This window comes from Macrosteles quadrilineatus, unplaced genomic scaffold (assembly GCF_028750875.1).
Source record: "Macrosteles quadrilineatus isolate MER2022 unplaced genomic scaffold, UCM_ALF_1.0 Scaffold_94__1_contigs__length_391377, whole genome shotgun sequence".
NCBI lineage: Eukaryota > Metazoa > Arthropoda > Insecta > Hemiptera > Cicadellidae > Macrosteles > Macrosteles quadrilineatus.
In genome coordinates this window covers 110,967-133,236 of record NW_026542687.1, presented here as the reverse complement: position 1 = coordinate 133,236, position 22,270 = coordinate 110,967, and the positions used below count along the sequence as shown (strand labels likewise).

The window sequence follows — 22,270 nt, the reverse complement described above, 5'->3', positions numbered from 1 at the left end:
ATGGTTTCAGCCTTCTTGCGTTTTTTCCCGGGTGAACATATTTTTGTATATTAGCACCACGTTTTCATCCAGAGCTACAAGGACCGTCCATAACAAAACAGAACTCACTACGCGAACACAGGAGACTGCACTGAATCAAATGACGTGACCACATGATGATAATCCACTTACTAAAACAAAGATATGAGTAATTATGTTTACAACAGTTGTTTACATACAGACATCGAGGCGAGGCGCCCAGATGCTTAGCGCCTGCAAATAGTGCGCGATACCCTCCAAACATAGCTGCGTATCGCTCTGGCTCAAGGGACTTCTTTACTCTCGCAGACAGTATATGAATTTTAAAATAGCAACCTCTTTGTGGACACTTTGTAGATTATATAAATGTAATCAAAAACAAAATGTGCTTTTTTTGGCCACTGGTGACATCAAAATGAATTTGTAGTTATTGGTAACATTGACACTAACTATTAACTAACTAACTAATTGGTCCCATTTCATGGTCTTACCATGCCACCAACAGCAGCAATAGCTTTTCACTATCAAGGAAAATCACTAACATGAAGTAGGACTAGGTTCAGACTATTTAGTCTAAGCACTCAATGCAAATCATGAAATTATACATCTGAAAAAGCAATGAGTGCTATGGCTATACTTTTTTAAAACCCAGAGTAAAGTGGAACCAGCAGTGGCGGATCTAGGACCTTGACAAGGGAACTGGGGTGAAGGGGAGTCCAAGGGTCTGTTACCAAAAACTTCCTTTACGTTTTAGGACAAAATGTAACTTATGTAATTGAATTAATTTTTCCAGGGCCCAAAGGGGGGGACTTTGGCCACTTAAACCTCCCCACTGGAAACCAGTTGACCTAATAGCCTCTATTGAGCAGTGTTGGGGAAGCTACTTTTAAAATGTAGCTAGCTACAACTACTGCTACATTTCCTTAAAAGTAGCTTAGCTACAGCTACAGCTACAGTTCCGAAAAAGTAGCTAGCTACAACTACAGCTACAATGAAATGTAGCTACAGCTACAATTTTAGCTTCTTTTCCAAAGACGTTACTTTTTATTCCACACACATTAGGTAAATGTTAAATTAATTTCAACTTCATTTTTATTGAACAAACATTTAAACAAAAAATGTCACATTAACTAACATTACTTGGAAAACAAATTATTCCTTGAGTGTATTTAATTTGTTGGCATTATAAACCGAACATTACAACAACAGAAACAAATAGTTGGGTGTCCCATCATATTAAGTACCTACTTATTTGTAAATGACTTATTGCATTATTTTTAAGCAACTTATGTAAATTTCATTAAGTTCAAAGGACACACAACCAAACTATATTTTAAAAGCTCATTTTATTTCTTAAATATAGATTCATTTATAGATGTCTTATATCAACAATTAAGACCAATAAAACTGTAAAACGATTATTTAAAAATATTTTTTGTTTTACAGAGCCTATAGCCTACTGAAATTGGAGTTAAATTGCCTTTCTTTTCTTTTAATGTTAAAAACGACATTGCTATAACTTTTAAACATAGTGATAATTTACTTGTTCTATGAATAACACTTTTCAATGTCAAGAAATCGTCCTTTATTGTCATTATGCATAGGGCAAATTGTGCTTCAACCTAGTTGGCACAGAAAACAGTATTCAGCAACTTATACTGAAATCGGCTTTTAATTTAAACATGTTGAAATTTGTAAAGTAACAAATTTGAAAACAACATGTAGGCCTACTTGGCTATGTAACAAGTTGGCTATAGTAGGATTGTTCTTGCAAGGACTAAACAGATATATTCATAATAATTGAACTTGGAACTTGGCATTCTTCTTAAACCATAGCATAGCATAGGAATAGTCCTATACAAGAGCTGTTAGCAGGAGCAAACTATGCTATTTTTTCAATGTAAGTTTCATGTTATATGGGGATTTTTTCGTTACAATTATCATGTAGTCTAGACATCTCAAGTAATTTCCTCTCTGTTAATTTAGTAAACCTTTGAACAATCTTCGTAATCTAACCAAGGAAGGGCTTGTGATGATGAACCAATATCAACAGCTGAAGCAAAGGTTGATAGACTAGCTTTCTCATTATTTTAAGGTTTAGTGTTGGTTTTTGGTTTCCATTAAAACCCAAGTTTAAACACTATCGATGTAATAAAGAAACTATAAATTGACTACTAATTTCCCTGTCAATCACTTGCAAGCATTCAATAGCTTCTCTTGTCACCGGTAACGTTTAAACGTCGTCTGCATCTAGTGATTTTATTTCATCTGACAGTAATCATAGAGTAGTAAATTAAGGAAATGAGAGCCAAAAATGTGGATAACACTCATTTAATGGCCTCCATGTCCACACAACGTTGTAATAGGGAATGAAACGGCTGCAACCAGCTGTATGAAGCCAAGAAAGTAGGCCTAATTTTTTTTTTAATATCTCAGTTTGAAAGAGGTTGTTTCACGTAAGGTTGAGGTTATGATAAAAATCACTATCTCAACCAATGTTAATGTAGCGAGAAAAGTAGTTAAAATTCCGCTATAACTACTTTAAAAATGTAGCTAGCTACAGCTAAAGCTACAAAATCTTAAAAGTAGCGTAGCTACAGCTAACGCTACAAAAAAAGTAGCGCGCTACTGTAGCGTCGCTACTTGTAGCGCGCTACTTCCCAACACTGCTATTGAGTGCCCGCAGGGCTGCATAGATGGCCTAGTCAATGAGTAGGTAGGGGTTTCAATTCCAGGATCCTAGGATCCCAAATCCCATTAAGGTTTAAAACCCTTAAAATCCCAGGATTAGCATAAGGTAATTTAATTTCAGAAATAACTTAACAGGATTACAATAGGTATCAATAGTTTTAATTCATTTTTTGTTAACTTTACGACACGCAGACAACGCATTCGATTTTAAACATAAGGTGGCAAACAGTGATTAAAGTAGGCCTAGGCATATTATTTTCTTATTTATACCATCTTATCTTTGTAATTTGTTCAAGACTAGTGCACTATTAATAGGCCTAATGCTTTGTACCTACACACTCTGCTGCATGAATTGATGTTTTGTAATTTTTATCTCCAAGTGTTATTTTGCTATCATAAAATTTTTACGGTACGGTAGGTACTTTGATATTATACGGAAGCCACCTAAAGATGTAGGCCTAAGATAAAGGTATTAGGTAGATATAGGCATAAAGCGTGATGCGGCGGTCATGTTAGGTTGGGTTATCATTAGAAAAAAAGACTCATCTGATATCGTTCAATTCATAAGGAAATGAGAAAAGTCCTGCAAACATATTTATGATAACCCAACCTAACATAACTGCTGCAGCACGCTGTAAAATATGTGGCCTCCGTACAATAGGCCTACCAAAGTACAAATTTTTCTGCTGCAGCTGATTTTTCCCTTTTATATTTTTTTCCTTAGAAGTTAACTTATTTGTTTTATTGAACTAAACAGTGATAGGGTATTTGCGTTTTCGTTTTAACCCAGTAACTTAGGCTAACTAGTCAAAGCACATAGATGTGCAATTTTGCGAGTTAAGTGTATGAAAAGTGAAGGTGACATTAAAATGTGAGTGCAGTTGCTTGGGTTTTCTTTTTCTGTGTTTCATAAATTCTACAATGGTCAAAATGTATAGGCTAGGCCCTAAGTTATTTTAACAACAAAAAAATACTGTTAAAAAAATAAGAATATGCTGATATAATTAATGTCCAGTATTTTAAACTCCTGTTCATTTAGATAGTAAATTACTAAACTTCATGTGAATAGTTAAATATTTGGACACAAATCTTACATAACTTACTAGGTGGGTTAGGCTAGGTGTTTCTAAGAATTCGCTGATTGACTTCAAAATTCCTATTGATAACTTAAACAAATTTGCACAGAGATAGAAGTGACCAGGCGACCACCTGAGTAGCACTTCGCTCACTCAATGGAATTGAGTAGGGAGGCTAATGGAGCGGTCGACTGGTTCCGTCTTGCTCTGGGGTGAACAATATCCATAATTGTGCTTAAACTAAGGTGCAGCTTTGCAAATAGTTTAGGCTGCAGCCTAAACCTAGGCTACTAAAGCAGCTCATAAAAACAAATTGAAAAATTGTCTCACCTTAATATTTTTACAATTCGTTCAAGTTCTTTGACGTCCTTACAAGCACCAATATATTCATAGCTCAAGTTATCAATAGGGATTCCATAATTTGCTAACAATGACTTTTTCTTTAAAGTAGGGTTAGATCTAGAAACAATTCCGTTTTCTTCAATCATGATTAAGGTTAGTAAAAGTTGTGTATTTCCTTGAATTAAATTTGGAGATACTTACATTGATATAATTACCATAACAACGTTTTTTTTATATAATAGATATTAATTTTAAAATGGTTTAAAATACGCAATAATTCTGACTAGGACTAGAATACATGAAGATGGAATTAAGAAGAACGTTCGACGTTCGCGAATCAGAATCAGAATCACGACACGAACCTCCAACCGAGTCAACCAAAAGGCGAACAGCAACAGAAACATAAAGTACCAGACCGAACCGAGACCGGAATACCGGACCAGACCGAGACCAGAGAGAGGCCACTCCAGTCCAGAAATGAAATTCAGAAATAGAAAGGGTTGCCAACGATATATCGATATAACTAAATACTCGGTATTTTGCCACCGATGTTTTGGACTTACAGTCAATTAGGAAAGTAGATGTTTTTGGAACATCGGACTTTTTCTTTTCCTAAAATGTTAAAAAAAGAGCATCTCCTCGTCACCCACCACAGCAAAGCAAACCGTCAGACTAGGCGAATTTACCTGATTGTATATTTTCACTAAAATAGATATTTGCAAATGGCAGATTTATTCCACGGCAATCGTGTCTATTCCCTATAAGCATTAGGTAAGAGAGTACTTAGGCTTGCTGCTACAGGGATGAGGGAAAGTTATAAAATGTGTTTTTGTCAGATGTTTGGTATTAAATAAATTTGTCAAATTAGATCAAAATCAAGTAAGAGAAGTTATATTCATACACAAGCAATCTACTACTGTTAACTTATTCTTCATAAAAATAAAATAGTAGTTTACATTTATTTATTTTTTATTTTACCCGTAATCGTTAAGTGTTTAGCAATGTTTTAGTGTATAAAATTATTTGTCGTTATGTTCTACAAAATGATATGGAAATAAATTGCTATTTTTTTATTAGGGGTTCAGGTACAACTTGTGTCAATATGGTGATCTTATAGAGACAATACACTACGAAAAAAGTTATATCATTTTGAAATGTGACAACGTCTACATTACAGGATGAAATTACTCATTCAAAATTATTGACCTTTACGATTAAAAGAGTTGTATTTTAAGTTCATCAACTTTTGAGTTAATTGTTTCCAAAAATCTCCTTTCCTTTTATTTAGCCTGTGTCTGGCACAAAACGATCACAACGAACGACACAAAAACCCTCTCGCTTGAATTAATCTGAACCCGTCGATATTAAGAATATATCCATAGTAATTCTTGTGTTGTAAAGCAAAATCGTTTTGTATATTAACACTGTATGTGAGTTAAGACTATTTTTATTTGAGCCCTAGAGCAAGGTAATAACAGCATGCTTACGACAAAGTCACGCTGATACAAGTAGTTGTATCATCATGAACTTACCAACAGAAGTAGACTTCTAATCTCAATGTAAAATCTGAAGTTTTTTTTCAGTTTTTCATGTATAATATCGGTTGAATTCTCGCTAGAACACGCACGATATATAGGGGATTGAAATATTGGAAATACAGATATTTAATGTCCGATATGATGTATATATTGATAATTTCCTACCTAACCGATCCTTCGATACACCGATATAATATTGAGAAATAAATGTTTTCATTGCTATTCAGATTTCAGATTTAGAAAACACGAGTGATCTTGCATGTAAACCTTTTATTGTTGTAGCTTGATTGCATGTATCTTTTGATTTCTTTACTTGCTATATACAATATTGACATGATCTATTGAATAACCTTTAGTGATAAATTACTTCTATCTATCAATCTATAGTGACTATAGCGAGCCCTGTATCACGGCCGCCTTTAACTCCAGGCCGCGGTCTTCGAAGTGGCAACGTCGCAAGTGGTGTTGTAACAGCTGTTTTTTTTTGGAAACAGCTAATAGTATTTGTGTATTTTTTAATAATATGAAAGCTTGTTTACTGGGCTATGAAAATATTGAGTCTACTTAAATATACAAAAATAGATTTTTAATTTAAATATTGTTTTGGTTTTCAATTCTATGTGTTTTATTTTCAATCTTTTAATAAATTTATGTTCATAAATTTAAATTTAAATGAATAATACGGAAATTAGTGAGCTGGTGTCACCTGTTTGCCATGTTATCTTATGGGACGTCTGGCGCTATACAACACCACTTGCAACGTTGCCAATTCTACCAGGTCGTGGCCTGTAGTTAAAGGTGGCTGTGCCTGTATCCAAACTGTTTACTGTGGTGTTGTAATGGGATTATGGGAAGACAAATTCATAGCCTGGAGAACCACTCGCTAAAAGCTTATTGGCATGAGACCTTAACAAATTTATTGAAGAAGAAGTGCGCACTCTGTCAAAACTGCCACGTTAAGCATAATTGCGGAGAATCGTTTAATCATTCAAATTAACTTAAGCTTACTTCTTAATTTTTTACTGTAGTTGCTTTAGTCTGCTATGTTGGATGAATGGTTTCGTAGGAATAAAAAATGTAATAGTTTTAAGCGCAGTAACAATAACATAAAGAAATTAAACTGATTTTGCACTATCAAAGCAACAAAAATCTAAATTACAGTTTTCCTTGTCAAGCACAGTATTACCCCTAACGATATTCATTCATATGTATTCATCACCTATTGTTTAAATAACCTTTTACAAAAGTACTGTAAAATGATAAATTCTTGTACAATAGTATTTAATTCAGCAAGTCTGTGAAAAATTAAAGATAACAATTATTAAGTTTTAAAATTTATCATGATTCTATAATCAATGGCTTAGGTAAACTTGTTTTTTCTCATTCGTCGTTTTCCTATCTCCGTTCTCTATCAGACAGAGATGTGATAAATTTTGAAGTTGTTTTTGTTATTGTTTACATCACATCATCATCATCTCATTTGTCTGCTACTGCTACTCTGCTTCAGCTTGGTTTAGGTTAGGTTAGGAAATCGGCTAAATATAATTCATAGTTTAGAGTTTGTCACAAGGAGTTGTTGTCTCTTGTGAAACTCATACGACATTATTTCTGAAATGGCTAGATTGAATGTGCATTTTATCGTAGGATGCACGTTAGTTTTCTTTGTTGTATTAGCGAAAAAGCCATCAGAAAAACCATCATGGGCCAAGAAAGATATTCGGGATTTTACTGATGCTGATATGGAACGACTTCTGGACCAGTGGGAGGTTAGAATCTACAGGATGTAAACTTGTTCAAAAATCAGTTTAGTAACTTGCAGTTTTGGCAGGCCTACCTTTCATATTTTATTCAGGAGACTTTTGATGAGTAGTGATAGTCCTTTAGTCCGTGGTGATATATAAGGATTTTACAGATTTAGTAGTATGGCATAAAATATTGTGTACGTTACCTCGCTCGTCCAAAATGTGTTTAACTTACCGGACTCGTATGGTAACCCCATAGTGACCACACTCGTCTGGTAAACACCTATTTTCAGGACTAGTAACGTAATACCGTACCTATACTATTACACCACATACACTGTTTTAACAGACTTCCCACGCAAGGATTTAGTCCAGTCAACAGCTGTTTGCCGCCACCTTAATCAAATGGTGTTTCATTACGTACTCTCAGTCCCGCCTTTATAAACGGCTAGACTGGGCATATGCCCAGGGGCGCCTGTGGTCTGGCAGCGCCCGCCAGATGCCCCCCAACAACCTCCTGCCCACGCTATAAAAAAAGGGGGGCGCTGCTTTTGGGTTTGCCCAGGGTTCCACTGACCCTTAATGCGGCCCTGCGTTGTGAGTTTTTACTGGACACCAACCAGCTGATTATATTTGGCAATGAGTGGCTATAAACAAACACATAACCTTATGAGTAGTGATTCTGGTAAAACTGATCGAACTTATACTACTTATGATATATTGAACTTTTTTGCCTTATCTACCTAAATTAGACCATTTTAAGCACTTTTTACCATTGGCACTTTTGGGGGAAACCCCTATTTCACCCTGAAAATCGCGTTTGAAAATCAATAAAAATGCTAGAAATCTATGATTTTAGACGCATATAAAACTTTTTGGGTACAATTTCTTAACTGGACTAACTTATGCTAATATCTATTGAAACTATCAAATTTAAAATATTGTTTAATAATCGATATATTTACCAGCTATATCAGTTATAAAATTAAACTATCATAACCTAACCTAACCAACCAAACTTGCTGATAGTGAAAACATCGAATGAAGGCTTACTAATAATCGGTATTAGGCCTATCATAGCTAAGTTAAGAAACTGTAGGTAGGCCTAGGTACCCCAACTTCTTTTTACTAAGTACGTGTCAATAACTACTAACCTAACCTAGCATAACCAGGGTTTACCCAAAATTGGTCATTTTGGCACATTGTAAACCTAATGAGGTAATTTTTGGTACTTTACTATTTTTTACGATGTTCAAACCTGGTTTCCTGGGTAAAAACGGCAATTGCCAAAAAAGAAAATGGACTAATAATTAAAAAACCCCACCCTAAGTTAAAAAGAAAATTGTCAAGCCCCAAAAATCATTGATTTCTAGCATTTTTATTGATTTTCAAACGTGATTTTCAGGGTGAAATAGGCGTTTCCCCCTAAAGTGCCAATGGTAAAAAGTGCTTAAAATGGTCTAATTTAGGTAGATAAGGCAAAAAAGTTCAATATATCATAAGTAGTATAAGTTCAGTTTTACCGTGATGGTAAGTCTTTTTGTCGGTGGGAAAAAGGATTTGTACAGATTTTTTATTGTTAAGTTATCTTAGACTAGTATTGCGTAAAATATTGAACGTCACTCGTCCAAAATGTATTTACCGGACTTGTTTGGTAATCCTGCACTCCACTTTGTCTCGCATGGGAACGACCACACTCGTCCGGTAAACACCTACTTTCAGGCTATTAACATAATACTAACACTATTATAGATTTAAAGTAAAAGGGGGGGATGCTTTCAAAAGTTAGCTATATTGGAGAGCAACAACCCTGATTTGCCCGGTTGTCTCAGTGAGCATGATGGCAGTGGGTCATCATTGATCCTTGCCATCCCTACTGTACATTCATAATACCGCTGATTGTAGATGACTGCCCTGCATTTTTTAAGCTGCCCGACAAGTGAAAAAATGAAAGCGCCCTCTGATTCTTACACTGTTGGTAGACAATAAGATGACAATATGTAACCTAATAAAGATAGTTTAGGCCTAACTGATGGGTTCCTATAAACTTAGCCTATCTTATGTTGTATTTAATTACTAGACCTAACTTATGGTGGTTGGTTGGCAAGACCCTTTAAAAAATTATGAAAATGGTGGGTAAGTAAGCTACTTAAGTTACCTATGTTATCAATTAGTTAGCCTAAAGTGTAAAGTTTAGGGCAAACTGATAATTGGTGAGGCGAGTTGCTGTCTCCAAAATAGCAAATCTCAAACTAGGTGTAAGCAAGAAAAGTCTCCTTGGCAGTGTCAATTCACCAGTAATACCTCTGTTTTACTTTACCCGTTATTACTAGGCTATCAGTTATTTCTGAGAGTGTCATTTAATGTGACAAACTTCCGACTTATCACATGGCTTTTGATGTTTATTTGTTTTCACGTCCAGTGCCTTTGGATGACTGAAATCTGTCATCGCATGCTGATTGGTTCCTGGAATCTGGAACCCAATTTCAGCTGTCTCTAGTAGACATTTCTGAATTTCGATATGACTAATCAAAGTCATTTTAAACTTAATTGAGGTATAATTAATAATATACATAGTCTCTGTGAAATCTTGAAAAGTAGGGCACTCTTGACATTGTGGATTGCTAAATTCTTCCACTGTCACACAGAGTTTGTAAAAGCGAGTCGAACGCTCGTACTGCCCAGTGAATGCTGGAATCTCGTAATGAACACGTTCCACGCAAATCACATTTACTGTTGTCTCATGGTGGTCTTCGGACCTATCCATGACTGAAGAGACTAAAATAAAGTCGAAACAACAGAGCACACTTCTAATCCTGAAAGATGGATTAGTCGTATTGGACATAGCGCAGGCTCAATCAAATTTCGAATCTACAAACCACACACGAACATGGATCGTACACACCCGAGACGGTACGTGTGACAATCTCAATGCTCGGAGAGGTTGAGATTTTGGTTTTGTAATTTGAAAGAACATTCAAAAGAATGTAATTGAAAATTGGCAAGGGATTCGTCCCATTTACCTTCAAAAAGATTAACCTGTAATGAAGCGCTTGTCTTATCCCCTCACAATAACGCGTAACCGGGTTTTAGACGTAGGGCAGATGCTGATCTTAATTGCAGCTATCAACCACGAAAGCTATATGCTGTGGGAACCCTCACGATCGCCGGATAGGCAGATGCCGCCCACACGAATTGTGTAGAAGAGCCTAAACGTGCTACTGTTTGATGATATCAGTGATGATACTGCGCTATGTCCAATACGACTAATCCATCTTTCAGGATTAGAAGTGTGCTCTGTTGTTTCGACTTTATTTTAGTCTCTTCAGTCATGGATAGGTCCGAAGACCACCATGAGACAACAGTAAATGTGATTTGCGTGGAACGTGTTCATTACGAGATTCCAGCTTTCACTGGGCAGTACGAGCGTTCGACTCGCTTTTACAAACTCTGTGTGACAGTGGAAGAATTTAGCAATCCACAATGTCAAGAGTGCCCTACTTTTCAAGATTTCACAGAGACTATGTATATTATTAATTATACCTCAATTAAGTTTAAAATGACTTTGATTAGTCATATCGAAATTCAGAAATGTCTACTAGAGACAGCTGAAATTGGGTTCCAGATTCCAGGAACCAATCAGCATGCGATGACAGATTTCAGTCATCCAAAGGCACTGGACGTGAAAACAAATAAACATCAAAACTGATGAGTCCGTCCACAATAATTTAAGAACAATGAGTTATCACATGGCATTTTGTCAATTTGTTATTTAAAATCTGATTACTTAGTGCTATGGTACTTTTCATTTGCAGGAAGATGAAGAGCCATTGGAAGCAGACGAGTTACCTGAACATCTTAGACCTCAACCCAACTTGGACTTATCTAAGGTTGATTGATCTATTTTCTTAGCCTTATTAACAGACTCCTTAGTAACAGACTCATAGGATTGCTATTTTGTATCATGTGATAGTCCATAATCTGTATTTTATTTTTAATTGGGCTTAATTTGTTTCTAGTATCAATGAAAACCACATAGGTTTAAATGTTGCTTAACAAATCTGAGGTTCCTACTCATCATAAAATTGTGTAATAATTTATTTGTGGATCATTTGCCTAATCCCCTATTCATTAAACATTGCAATATGTTGTTTTATAGTGGACATTTTTCAATATCTAAGGGAATCATCCTTTTTTTTATTGCTGATGTTGGTTTTTTGAAGATTATAGGTCAAATCATTATTCATTGGAAGGATTTTACTCAGACATCCACGTCATTAACATTTCAGCGTTTGATTTGAAAAAACAATTAGGATATTATTTAAACAACAATCATCAAATACATTCCACTTACTTTTAAAAAGACAATTCTCAAGTGAGCATATTAACCTTTTAACACGTTCGCTGCTGACCGCTAGATGCCGGGACGGCGCCAGGAGCTGAACTAACGCTTGTCGCTGCATAAACATTGCTGCCGACACACTGAATTACAGTTAAAACAACAGTAGTTATACTGGATGGCAATGTTCTGCAATAAAACTGGCTTTGGACATAGTACCAAGCGATTCTGATAGATAGTAGCATTACCCAGGTTGCAGTCGGTAAAGTAGTGTCGCTATCCTTTCTAGTGTCTAGACCTTTCTAAAGCGTTTGATAGTGTAAAACATAGTAAATTACTAGAAAAACTTAAAATAATTGGAATATCAAAAAGAGCTCTTAATTGGTTTTCTTCCTATTTGACAAATAGATCTCAATTCGTGGAAATTACCCATTTGACAAATCATAATAGAATTATCAAATCATCATCAACTTATCAACCAATTAAATTTGGGGTGCCACAAGGTTCAATTTTGGGGCCTTTGCTATTTTTGTGTTACCTTAAGGGCATGGAAGATACTTTAACCTACAAGCAAAATTCTAAATTATGTCTTTACGCTGATGATTCTAATTTGATTGTATCATCTAACTCTCCAGAAGAAGCTGAAATTCTTACATATGTAGAATTAGAGAATATTGGGAACTATTTCTACAATCATAACTTATTATTAAATTCACAAAAAACTAAATTTATAAATTTCAGAACAGCACAGAACAGAATTACAAAAGATCCAACAATAACTTACAACTCAAATAATATTCAAAAGGAACATCAAATCAATTTTCTGGGATTAACAATAGATGAAAATTTGAATTGGGATAAGCACACACAGAAAGTTTTAACCAAAACTAACTCTGGAATGTTCGCATTATCAAAAAAGTCCTTTTATTGTAATTTGAAAACCCTAAAAAGTATATATTTTGCACACATTCACTCCCATATTTCATTCGGTTTAGCATTATATGGGTCAACAAAAATATTAAATATGGATAGTATTCTGAAGCGACAAAAAGAAGCTATCAGAATTATGCTTAAGCTTAAACGAGATGATTCGGCAAAAGAACATTTTAAGAAATTACAAATTTTTACAGTTTATGGGCAATATATTTATGAAACAATTCTTATTGCAAAAAAAAATGAATCTGAGCAAGTAATAAATTCAGTGCATTCTTATAATTTTAGGAGGAGAAGGGAGTTTGTCCAGCCTCACAAATTAAAATTTTTTGAAAAAAAAACCCTCATATGCTGGTAATGATTTTCTAAAATTTGTCCCTGAATTCATAAAAAAAGAAACGAACCTATCTAAATTCAAGAAAATTCTAAAGGAGCATTTAATAAATCTAGCATTATATTCTTTTGATGAATTTTCCACCTCCCATAAATAGAAATAGTATTTTTATTTTAAGTATTCTGACACTATTCACTGTACCACCAATGTACATGATTTACGAATAAAGATGTTTGAATATGAATATGAATATCTAGCAGAAAAGAGGTGGGGACAAAGCCCTGTTCTAAACGACCCTGGTGGGGATTTTGGGAAACTATATTTTTATTGTCAGAAAAGTACGTCCCCACGAGCTGCAAAGAAATGTAGGACGCTCGTGACGAGCTGGCTGATCCATGGAAACGTTAAACAACAATGACACAGCGTTGTATATGTACAACGCTAGCTCCTGGCGCCGGGTAGTCACGTTGTAAAAATACAACGCCAGCAGCGAGCGTGTTAAGATAAAATAGCAAGATCCAATTGATGTAGGCTATATTATTTAAATTTGAACTCATAGGCTACATAATTTTTATTTTACGTTTACCTAGGCTATTCCAAACAATATTTAGCCTACGATGTAGGCCTATGCATGCTTATAACCAACATAGTTGATTTGATTTGATAATATTGCTTAATTTTATGGGCGTTCTTGATGGAAAAAAATTTTAATATAATTATTATTTGTTATTGTTACAGTAAATAACAACCAACAGTTTAGTATAATCCCAGGAAATTTTCATAAATAAAATTGTCTTTTATTACTAATGATCTATTTGTTTTGGTGAAGGTGATGGATGCCGGTAACCCAGAAAATATCTTGAAGATGACAAAGAAGGGCAAGACATTGATGACGTTTGTATCAGTGTTGGGGAATCCAACGAGGGAAGAAAGTGAAGAAATCACCAAACTATGGCAGGGAAGTCTCTGGAACAGTCATATTCAGGCTGAACGGTTCGTAGAAAATCAAATCAAAATGAGCTTTGTAAAAACATGTATTGCTCATGTATTGTATTCATGTGTGTGTTGATTATTTTACCCAGTTTCAAGAACTTTTAAATCAAGTTACCTTTTATTTTGTAGAAATGCCTTTAGTTCTTGAAGTTCAAAGTTCTAAGCTAGATTACTAATGCACATTTCGCCACAAGTTGTGGCATCTTCAGAGTTACACTAAACTACATCACTAATGTATAAAAAGTTTGTGAGTCACTGTACAGTTTATATATCACTTCACTGAGGATACTTGCACTCGCGGCACAGTAGCGGATGGCGCGAGTTGAAAGCGTGTTAGGCTTACTTCCAGCACATCTTAGACAGTTAGACTGGTATTGTCAGGGGTTGCCTATTTTCTGCGATGTTGCCATATCGGTCAGATTTATTTTGTATTTCATGTATGGTTTTATAGATGATGGAGTGTTAAAGTCTTCTTTTACATTAAGCAGGCTATCTGGTCCAGATTCAATTATATGTTTAAACATTTGGCAGTTTTCCTGTATTTTGGCAGTGATTTTAGCCTGAGTTTGTTTTAAAACTTTAAGGTAATTGGGGAATGATATTGAGTGGGTGGGGGTTTGTTTGAGGTGTTTTGCTACTATTGAAAAGGGGTTTTTATACGCTGTTTGTGTAGCCAATGTATTGTTTGGTACACGGGGGATTGCAGGTTATTTTGTATACTCTTCTGTCCTTTTCTATTAGGCGGGCCTCTGTACTTCTTTCATTGTTGGATAATGGTATAGGAGTGTTCTTGACTTGAGAAGAGAATAGGCAGCGTCGCAGACACAACAATTCCGGGTACTCATGTCCGAGTCAGTCCGCACCCCTGACAATGTCAGTGACTCACAAACTTTTATATTAGTGATGTAGTTTAGTGTAAATATGAAGATGCCACAACTTGTGGCAAAAATGTGCATTAGTGATCCAACGAAATTAGAACTTCAAGAGCTACAAGGCAGTCCCACAAAATAAAAGGTAACTTAATGTATAGAATAGGCTAATTCTAAAATTAAATCTTTGAATACTCTCCTAAGTCGAGTACACGCCTGCGCTCGTGTAAAAAGCTTTTACCTGCAGAAAAGATTAGTTTTGTAATAATTGTTCATTGTAACTGATATCAGAAATTGTTTGGTAAAACTTGAAAATTAAAATTAAATGCATTATTATAAAATTCTACAAATAGGAGTACCAAAAGCTAACATTGTTCCTTGTCTATGATTTTTTCTATGAACAAATTAAAACAGATCTATGAAACATGGGTTTTACGGTACCGGTCCAGTCAATATTGCTGCTCATTGTTATTTAAATAGTTATTTGTAGTCTCACAAACTGCTATAGTTTGCTTTGAGTCCTACTCCCCCTGTTCTATTCAGTCCCCTTTTGAAATATATGTTATCAAGAAACTACTCAAGAGTCCTTGGAGCCTATCCATGCTAACTTAATAAACTATTACAAAACTACAAACAGAATTTCTGATTTCATTGTGCCCTAGAAATTTCAATTACAATCACTTTTGGCAATTGAAGAAAATATTTTGGGATGGGAAATAATCCTTCAGCGGCAGTTTGAAATCAACATTGCTAATGGCAAACAAATCCAAGATGGCCGTTGGTCTCCAAGGACTCCCTAGGAGCCTAGCCGTGTTCAATCTTGAAGAACTACAAACAAAATTTCTTATTTCATAACGCCTTAGATATATAAACAATTACAATCACTTTGGTATTTTAATGAATATTTTGGGATGGTACATCACTTTTGAACTGCTGTTTGAAATTAACATTGCTCTTATTGAGGGCAAATCCAATATGGCCATTAGCCTCCAAGAACTCTTAAAATATTAAGTCACTCGAGTTAAGTTAGTATATCACTCGATCAACATTTGAACCATACTTCTTCAGGATTTTTTCTCACCTCTATTTCTTTGCAGATACATGATTGATGACGACAGAGCTATTTTCATGTTCAAAGACGGATCTTTGGCTTGGGACGCCAAGGATTTCCTTGTCGAACAAGATAGGTGCAAAGAAGTCATGATTGAAAACAAGTCATACTATGGAAAAAACTACAAACCCCCGGTTAGTATGAGTGATAAGCATTAAAAAAAGTTTTTAAGTTTGTCAGGATATGTATTTAAGAGGCATTTAAAAAAGGTTTTTAAGTTTGTCAGGATATATGTATTTAAGATACATTTAAAAATCCAAGTGTTTGCCTGAGTTTTAACTTTAGTTCAATCTTTGTTAGGACTACAATATGTACCAAATTTAAGTTTCATATTCATCCAAAGTAAAAATAATACATAAAGATACTTTTTCAAACTTTGGAAATGTCAAAAGATTTTAATGCATCGTAATATTAATCAGGGCCGCCCCGGGCCCCGTAGGTAGGAGTGCGCTGTGGCAGGTAAACATATTTGAAGCAAAAATTTGACAATAAACAATTTAACTGTTAACTTTACTTACACAATAATTGGGTTTTTGATTTAAAACCATGTAGGCCTATCAATACATTTAGGGGATTAAAATGGTATAAGATTACCTGTTTCCGTCTATGATCCTAAATTTGTAGTAATGAGCTACCGGTTTCGAGGTTATAACCTCATCATCAGGCTCTTGTCACTCTTGCGAGGTCGTCGAGTTTTACTAACACACAAAACACTGATATTTAAATAAATAAAATACAAGACATTGACGGATGAATACGATTTAACATAAAATTCGGGAACTAGTTCCACACACGACGCGGCACGGGCAAACGTTTTGTCATGACTGGGGTTGTGGCTGACCTTGCTGCCCCCTCCCGTTATCAGAACAATGCCGATGGTATTTTTGCCTCTCATTATTGTAGATGCGAATCGCTGCGTCGTATATTATGTTCGATTTAAATTATGTTTGTTCATTTAAAACTTGATGGCATTATAGATTTCAAACTCTTCCATACTGTTTAACAAACTTCCTTTTCTTGGACAGAGATGTAGTATTTTTAAATTCTTCTCAAAACCTGTGTAGTTATGGTTTTCATTTATTAGATGGTTGGCGAATGTTGATTTTGAATCAGATTTTTTACTGGACGGGATGTGTTCTTCCAGTAACCAGATACCTAAATATATCTCTGTAAAAAAAATTGTTTACATTGTAAACATATTTATATTTTAATTAAATTCCTAAATTTCATTCATGCTCATATTTTTAAAATTCGTATTAGGCCCATTTAAAACAATTATATTAATCCGAAGTAAATCAAATATTACAATTTTCTAATACAAAGAGACATGTTGAATGGCACCGACGAGTCTACAAGTATCATATTCAAGGTCCCGGGCAATGAACGCACAACCTGCGTCTACAGTGAACTGCTGATCGAAGTGGCAGCCAATCACAGCATTGAGCACCAAAGGGATCAACTATGATTGGTCACTGTAGGCGGGGTTAATTAGAATGATGGAAAATCTGGAAAAAGGAAGGGACAGGAGGAGCAAGATGGCATCAGTCTGGAAGAAGATTTGCGAGGCTTAGGACGGGGTCGGATCGAGTAGACCCCACTTAATATATCAGGATTGGTAAAATCTGCCACCTGAATACGTCCTAGGCCAAACTACTTCACCTACTCAGCCCACGCCGAGAGAAGAGGTTCCAGGGGGTCGTCATCCACCATCGAGGACCAGGATCAACCACCGAGTCATCTGCCAACGGAGACAAGGGGAGGCCTGGACATCACGAGACGTCACCTCGGGGAATTCATCTACCCTCAAGATCTTCTCCTCGGTATGTCAAAATTCAATTATAATTCCCAGGACAACAAATTTTAGAAGAAAGTAGATAAATTTAAATTACACAAAAAAGGGCCTAAGTTAAATAACTACAATTCATTCAAACTAAACCTAACTTAAAAATAAAAATTTAAAACCTAAATAATCGATGATATAAATCATAAATAATAATAAAATATTATTTCCTGCTAAATAAAAACAACAACAAAATAGCCTTAAAGGTTAAACCTGTAAAATAATGTTTTTGAAATAGCCTAAGTAAGTTCTCATTTAGTATTTTATTTTCAAACGTGTATATTTGGTAGCTTGCTAAATGTGAATAGTCTTTGTTTGTTAAGTGTATTAATTTTATAGAATTTCATATTAGCCTTGTGTTTTAAGTTTTGTGAACTGGACTTTGGCCAAATGGCAAAGATGTAGATTAATAACATTTTATGAATATCTATATTTTTTGTAAAAGGGTTTAATTAATTAAGATCGAGTCGTTTTACATATGTATTATATCTATCACTTTTAAACTTATATACGTGTTCAATTCTCTTATTTTGATACTGGGGCCCCAAAATATTTAATTCCTTTGGTAAATACGTCATTTGATTTATTGATTATTATATAAATGTATTGTGTTTTAAAGGGTTGTAGATTAGAGTGAGTGGTCAAATAAAATTTAGTAACTCATACAATGGTGTCAGTTCAATCAGTTCCTGAGTATTCTCACATATGCCAAGCGAGTATACTGAGCTTAGTAATAATTTTGTATTTTTCACATTTAAAGTAAGAGCAAAACCCCACTAGTTTACATGGTGGAGGCTGCCGATTTGATTTAATTATCAACAATGATTGGACTGGCACAGATGAGTTATGCATGTTAAAATAAGTGTTGTATGATTAATATGTTTTAAGAAAGTGACAATCGCATAGCAGGGATTTTGATTTAGCAAAGCGACAAAACCGTGTATATGCTTAGATTAAGTTAAGACTTTGTCAGGTTATAGATGTTCAACACATAAAATACCTTAGGGAACTTATAAACGATCTAATAGGTAATTAACACAAACCGTTAATAGAAAAATATAAATACAGTAGTAAAAAAATACACATTTAGTTTTAATTAAATTGCAGTCAAATAACTAATCATAAATAACATACTCTGTTTAGGAATTTTTAAACATAAAAAATGAAATGCCATTAACAGAAGTTGATCTACCTTCAGACATATATAGGGTTAAAAAGGAGCAATTACAGCTTATTTTGTCAAAATTTAACATAAAATATAGGGATGAGGACCTTGTAGCCGAATTGAGGCCCATTGTAGCTGACCTTAAAGCTTTTGTAAAAAATAATTGGTCTGAAGAGAAAAAGTTGATTTTAAAGAAACTTTTAAGTAAAAGATGTCTTTCGGAAGCTGAACTGTTAAAACACCCTTCATTGAATCGCATTCACAAATTCATCAGTGACAGGGAAAACTTGTATGACACCCCAGCTAGTGACAGTGAGGAGGACGAAAATTACGAGGACATTGAAATAGCATCAGAGGACTTAGGAGAGATCCAATTAGCCGGCACATCTTTAAACGTACATTTACCACAACCCTTAAACAATACGGTTTGTTACGTAAATCAGCCACCCTTAGCAAACAACATGACACAACCCAAAGAAAATTTACCATTAATTTCTGCTGGTACATACCACGGTCTAGTCACGGAAAACCCCAGCGATTTCATAGACAAATATGAAATCGCAGCGCAATCAAACAATTGGCAGGAAACGTCAAAATTAAATTTATTCCCAGCCCACTTAGCGGGAACTGCACTCACTTGGTACCAACACTACATGAAAGGGAGACTAATTGATAGTTGGGATGAACTTAAAAACACCTTTATAAATACATTCACACCCGTTGCACAAGCTCAAACACTTCAAAACATTTTGGATAAAAAAGTACAAGGGCAGGATCAGCCGGTGCTGACGTATTACTTAGAACTAGAAGTACTAACACTATGTAAACGTCATGACCCCGAAATGTCAGAGAAACGGATAGCTCAATACATTATACAAGGTCTACGACCTGAATTTTGTGACAGGGTTCTGTCCGAAACGTGTGAAACATTAGAACAGTTAGAACAAAGCTTAAGAAAAATTGAACTACAACTTCAAATCAAATTAGTTAATAGGGAAAAGTACAATAGAGCTGAAAGAGAAGGATTAATTCGAGGGAACACTGACAGTAGGGAACAAATAAACAATTTACAAGCCGAGATTAGGTCCTTAACTCAAATAGTATCCAACATGACCATGGCAGGAACACCACAAAGACAAATACAACCAGACTTTTATCCACAAATGCAGCAACAACAAAGTTCTTTCCCCAACAACAATGGAAGAGGACACAGCTTTAGAAGTTCAGCGATCTACAGACCTAGACAACAATATGGAACGCCTGCAGAGTGGAATCCGCAACACAACGTACACAGAGGAGCAAATCAGCTGTTTCAGAGTTCACGGAGTTCACCGACTACCTCCGGTCATAGACAACCAGCGCCACACTACTACAACTACGGGACACATCAACCATCAACTTCATACATGAGAAGAGATAATGTATACTGCAATATCTGCAAAAGAAACAACCACAAAACCCAGGACTGCAGATACAGGAACCACAATGATAGGAATAACAGTTCACATACAACAACTAGGTACTGCGATCACTGTAAAATGACTAATCACAGTAGGGAACAGTGTTTTAGACTAAATCCCACCCACAATAGGTCAAAAAACGTGTAAAATGGGGAGTTCCTTATACTAACTACACAAGGCACCCTCCCCAGCCGTTTAGCATAAAACCTACACACAGTAACACGCACAAACAGTTATATATAAACAATTATGATAGTGAATTTCCCACCTTAAATGAAGCTAGATATAGGAAAAAGTATAATCGTAAATGTTTTACTCAACCTACGGGACAGGAAAATAATTACTTTTCCAGAGTAACTGTACATAATACAAACCTTTGTAAATATCAGACAAGGAAGATACGAGACCATTGTAACGGTTTCTCTTCACCAAAACCTAGAAAACCCCATGAGCAGAAGACTAATGAAGAAAGGAATGGAGAAGAAGAACTGACTTCAAAAGAAGAGCAGGAAGACAGGAAAATTGAAGAAAAGGAGCTAATAGAAGAAGGTAAGAAGAACATTTGCATAGAGCTAAATGAACAAGAAACCAAACACATGATCCATAGCTGTGATATTTCCCTAGTCTCAGACGGAAGGGTACACAAGCCAAGGAAAAAGGAGAATTTAGGGAGAAGAGAACTACATGATACTCTTTTTAAAATACAACAGACGGAAGATAAGAGATTAGCAGTGTTGACACTTAATGCTAGGTTAACTCAAAATCCTAATAAAGTAATTAACTGTATTGTAGACACAGGCTCAAATATAAATTTGATAAACTCTAACTTGTTAACGGGAAATAAAATTGAGACCGAAAAGCTACCAACTGTAGTTTCAGCAAACGACTCTCCTATAAATATTATAGGGACAACAGAGATTGCGTTAGAGATAGACAACATAATTATTAGAGACAAATTTTATGTAACACCTGATACCAACAGTGAAATAATCTTAGGTAACAAATTCCTAAATAAAAACCGAGTTGAGCTAAACTTTGACACCAAAGAGATCATCATGAACTTAGGTGGATATAAGCATAGGATAAAAATGCAAAAACAGTGGTTAATTCAAATTGAATCTATTAACACTAATGCAATAGTCCCTAAAAATAAAATAACTGACATTAGAACTGAAGAGGATATGGTGATTGCACCTCATCAACATAGGAAAATTAAATTAAATGTTGAAGTAAATGACAAAACATATTTTGAGTCAGAAAAATCTTTAAAGGAAAAAAAGAAATGTCACGCATATTTAATTGATAAAGATAATGATGGTAATAGCTATATAAACCTATACAATGCATCAAACTTTCCCAAACACATTAATTCAAACACTCTACTTGGCTACCTCACTGAGGAAATAAATACTAAAGTTACGTGTGCTAAAATAAAACATGAATCCCAAACGGATCCCAATAAACGGCAATTATTTGATAAAGATGGTATACCGTTTAACATATCACCCCATCTCACTGTAGAACGGCACAATAAAGTAATAGACTTATTACAAAATTATAAGACAATGTTCACAACAAAAATTGAAGATTTAGAACCAGCTAATTTGCCACCAGTAGCTTTAGAAACAGTTCCAAATTACAAAGCGGTAAACTCACCCCCATATAAACAAAGTACTCAAGAAAGACAGGAACTTAACCAACTTTTGGACCAACTACTAAAAGCAGACATTTTAGAGGAGTGTCCCGACTACTGTGAAAACTCTTCACCCGTATTTATTACAAGAAATAAAGATAAATCGCCAAGACTTGTAGGAGATAT

The 22,270-nt window shown here is 35.0% G+C and overlaps 1 protein-coding gene across 2 annotated transcripts in view; it reads right to left on the bottom strand.

The window, feature by feature from the left end:
• The window catches only part of LOC128982062 (sperm-associated antigen 1-like), a 34,924-nt gene extending 30,475 nt beyond the window's left edge, over positions 1-4,449 (bottom strand). Inside the window, exon 1 of one of the 2 annotated variants that reach the window (XM_054401104.1) lies at positions 4,329-4,449. In XM_054401104.1, coding sequence (XP_054257079.1) covers positions 4,329-4,345 — 17 coding nt within the window. In that variant the 5' untranslated portion in view covers positions 4,346-4,449. Of the gene's footprint in view, positions 1-4,115; positions 4,304-4,328 lie in introns of those variants that run through there. The other variant, XM_054401102.1, reaches the window with a different exon arrangement.
• Between the last annotated feature and the right edge of the window lie 17,821 nt (positions 4,450-22,270).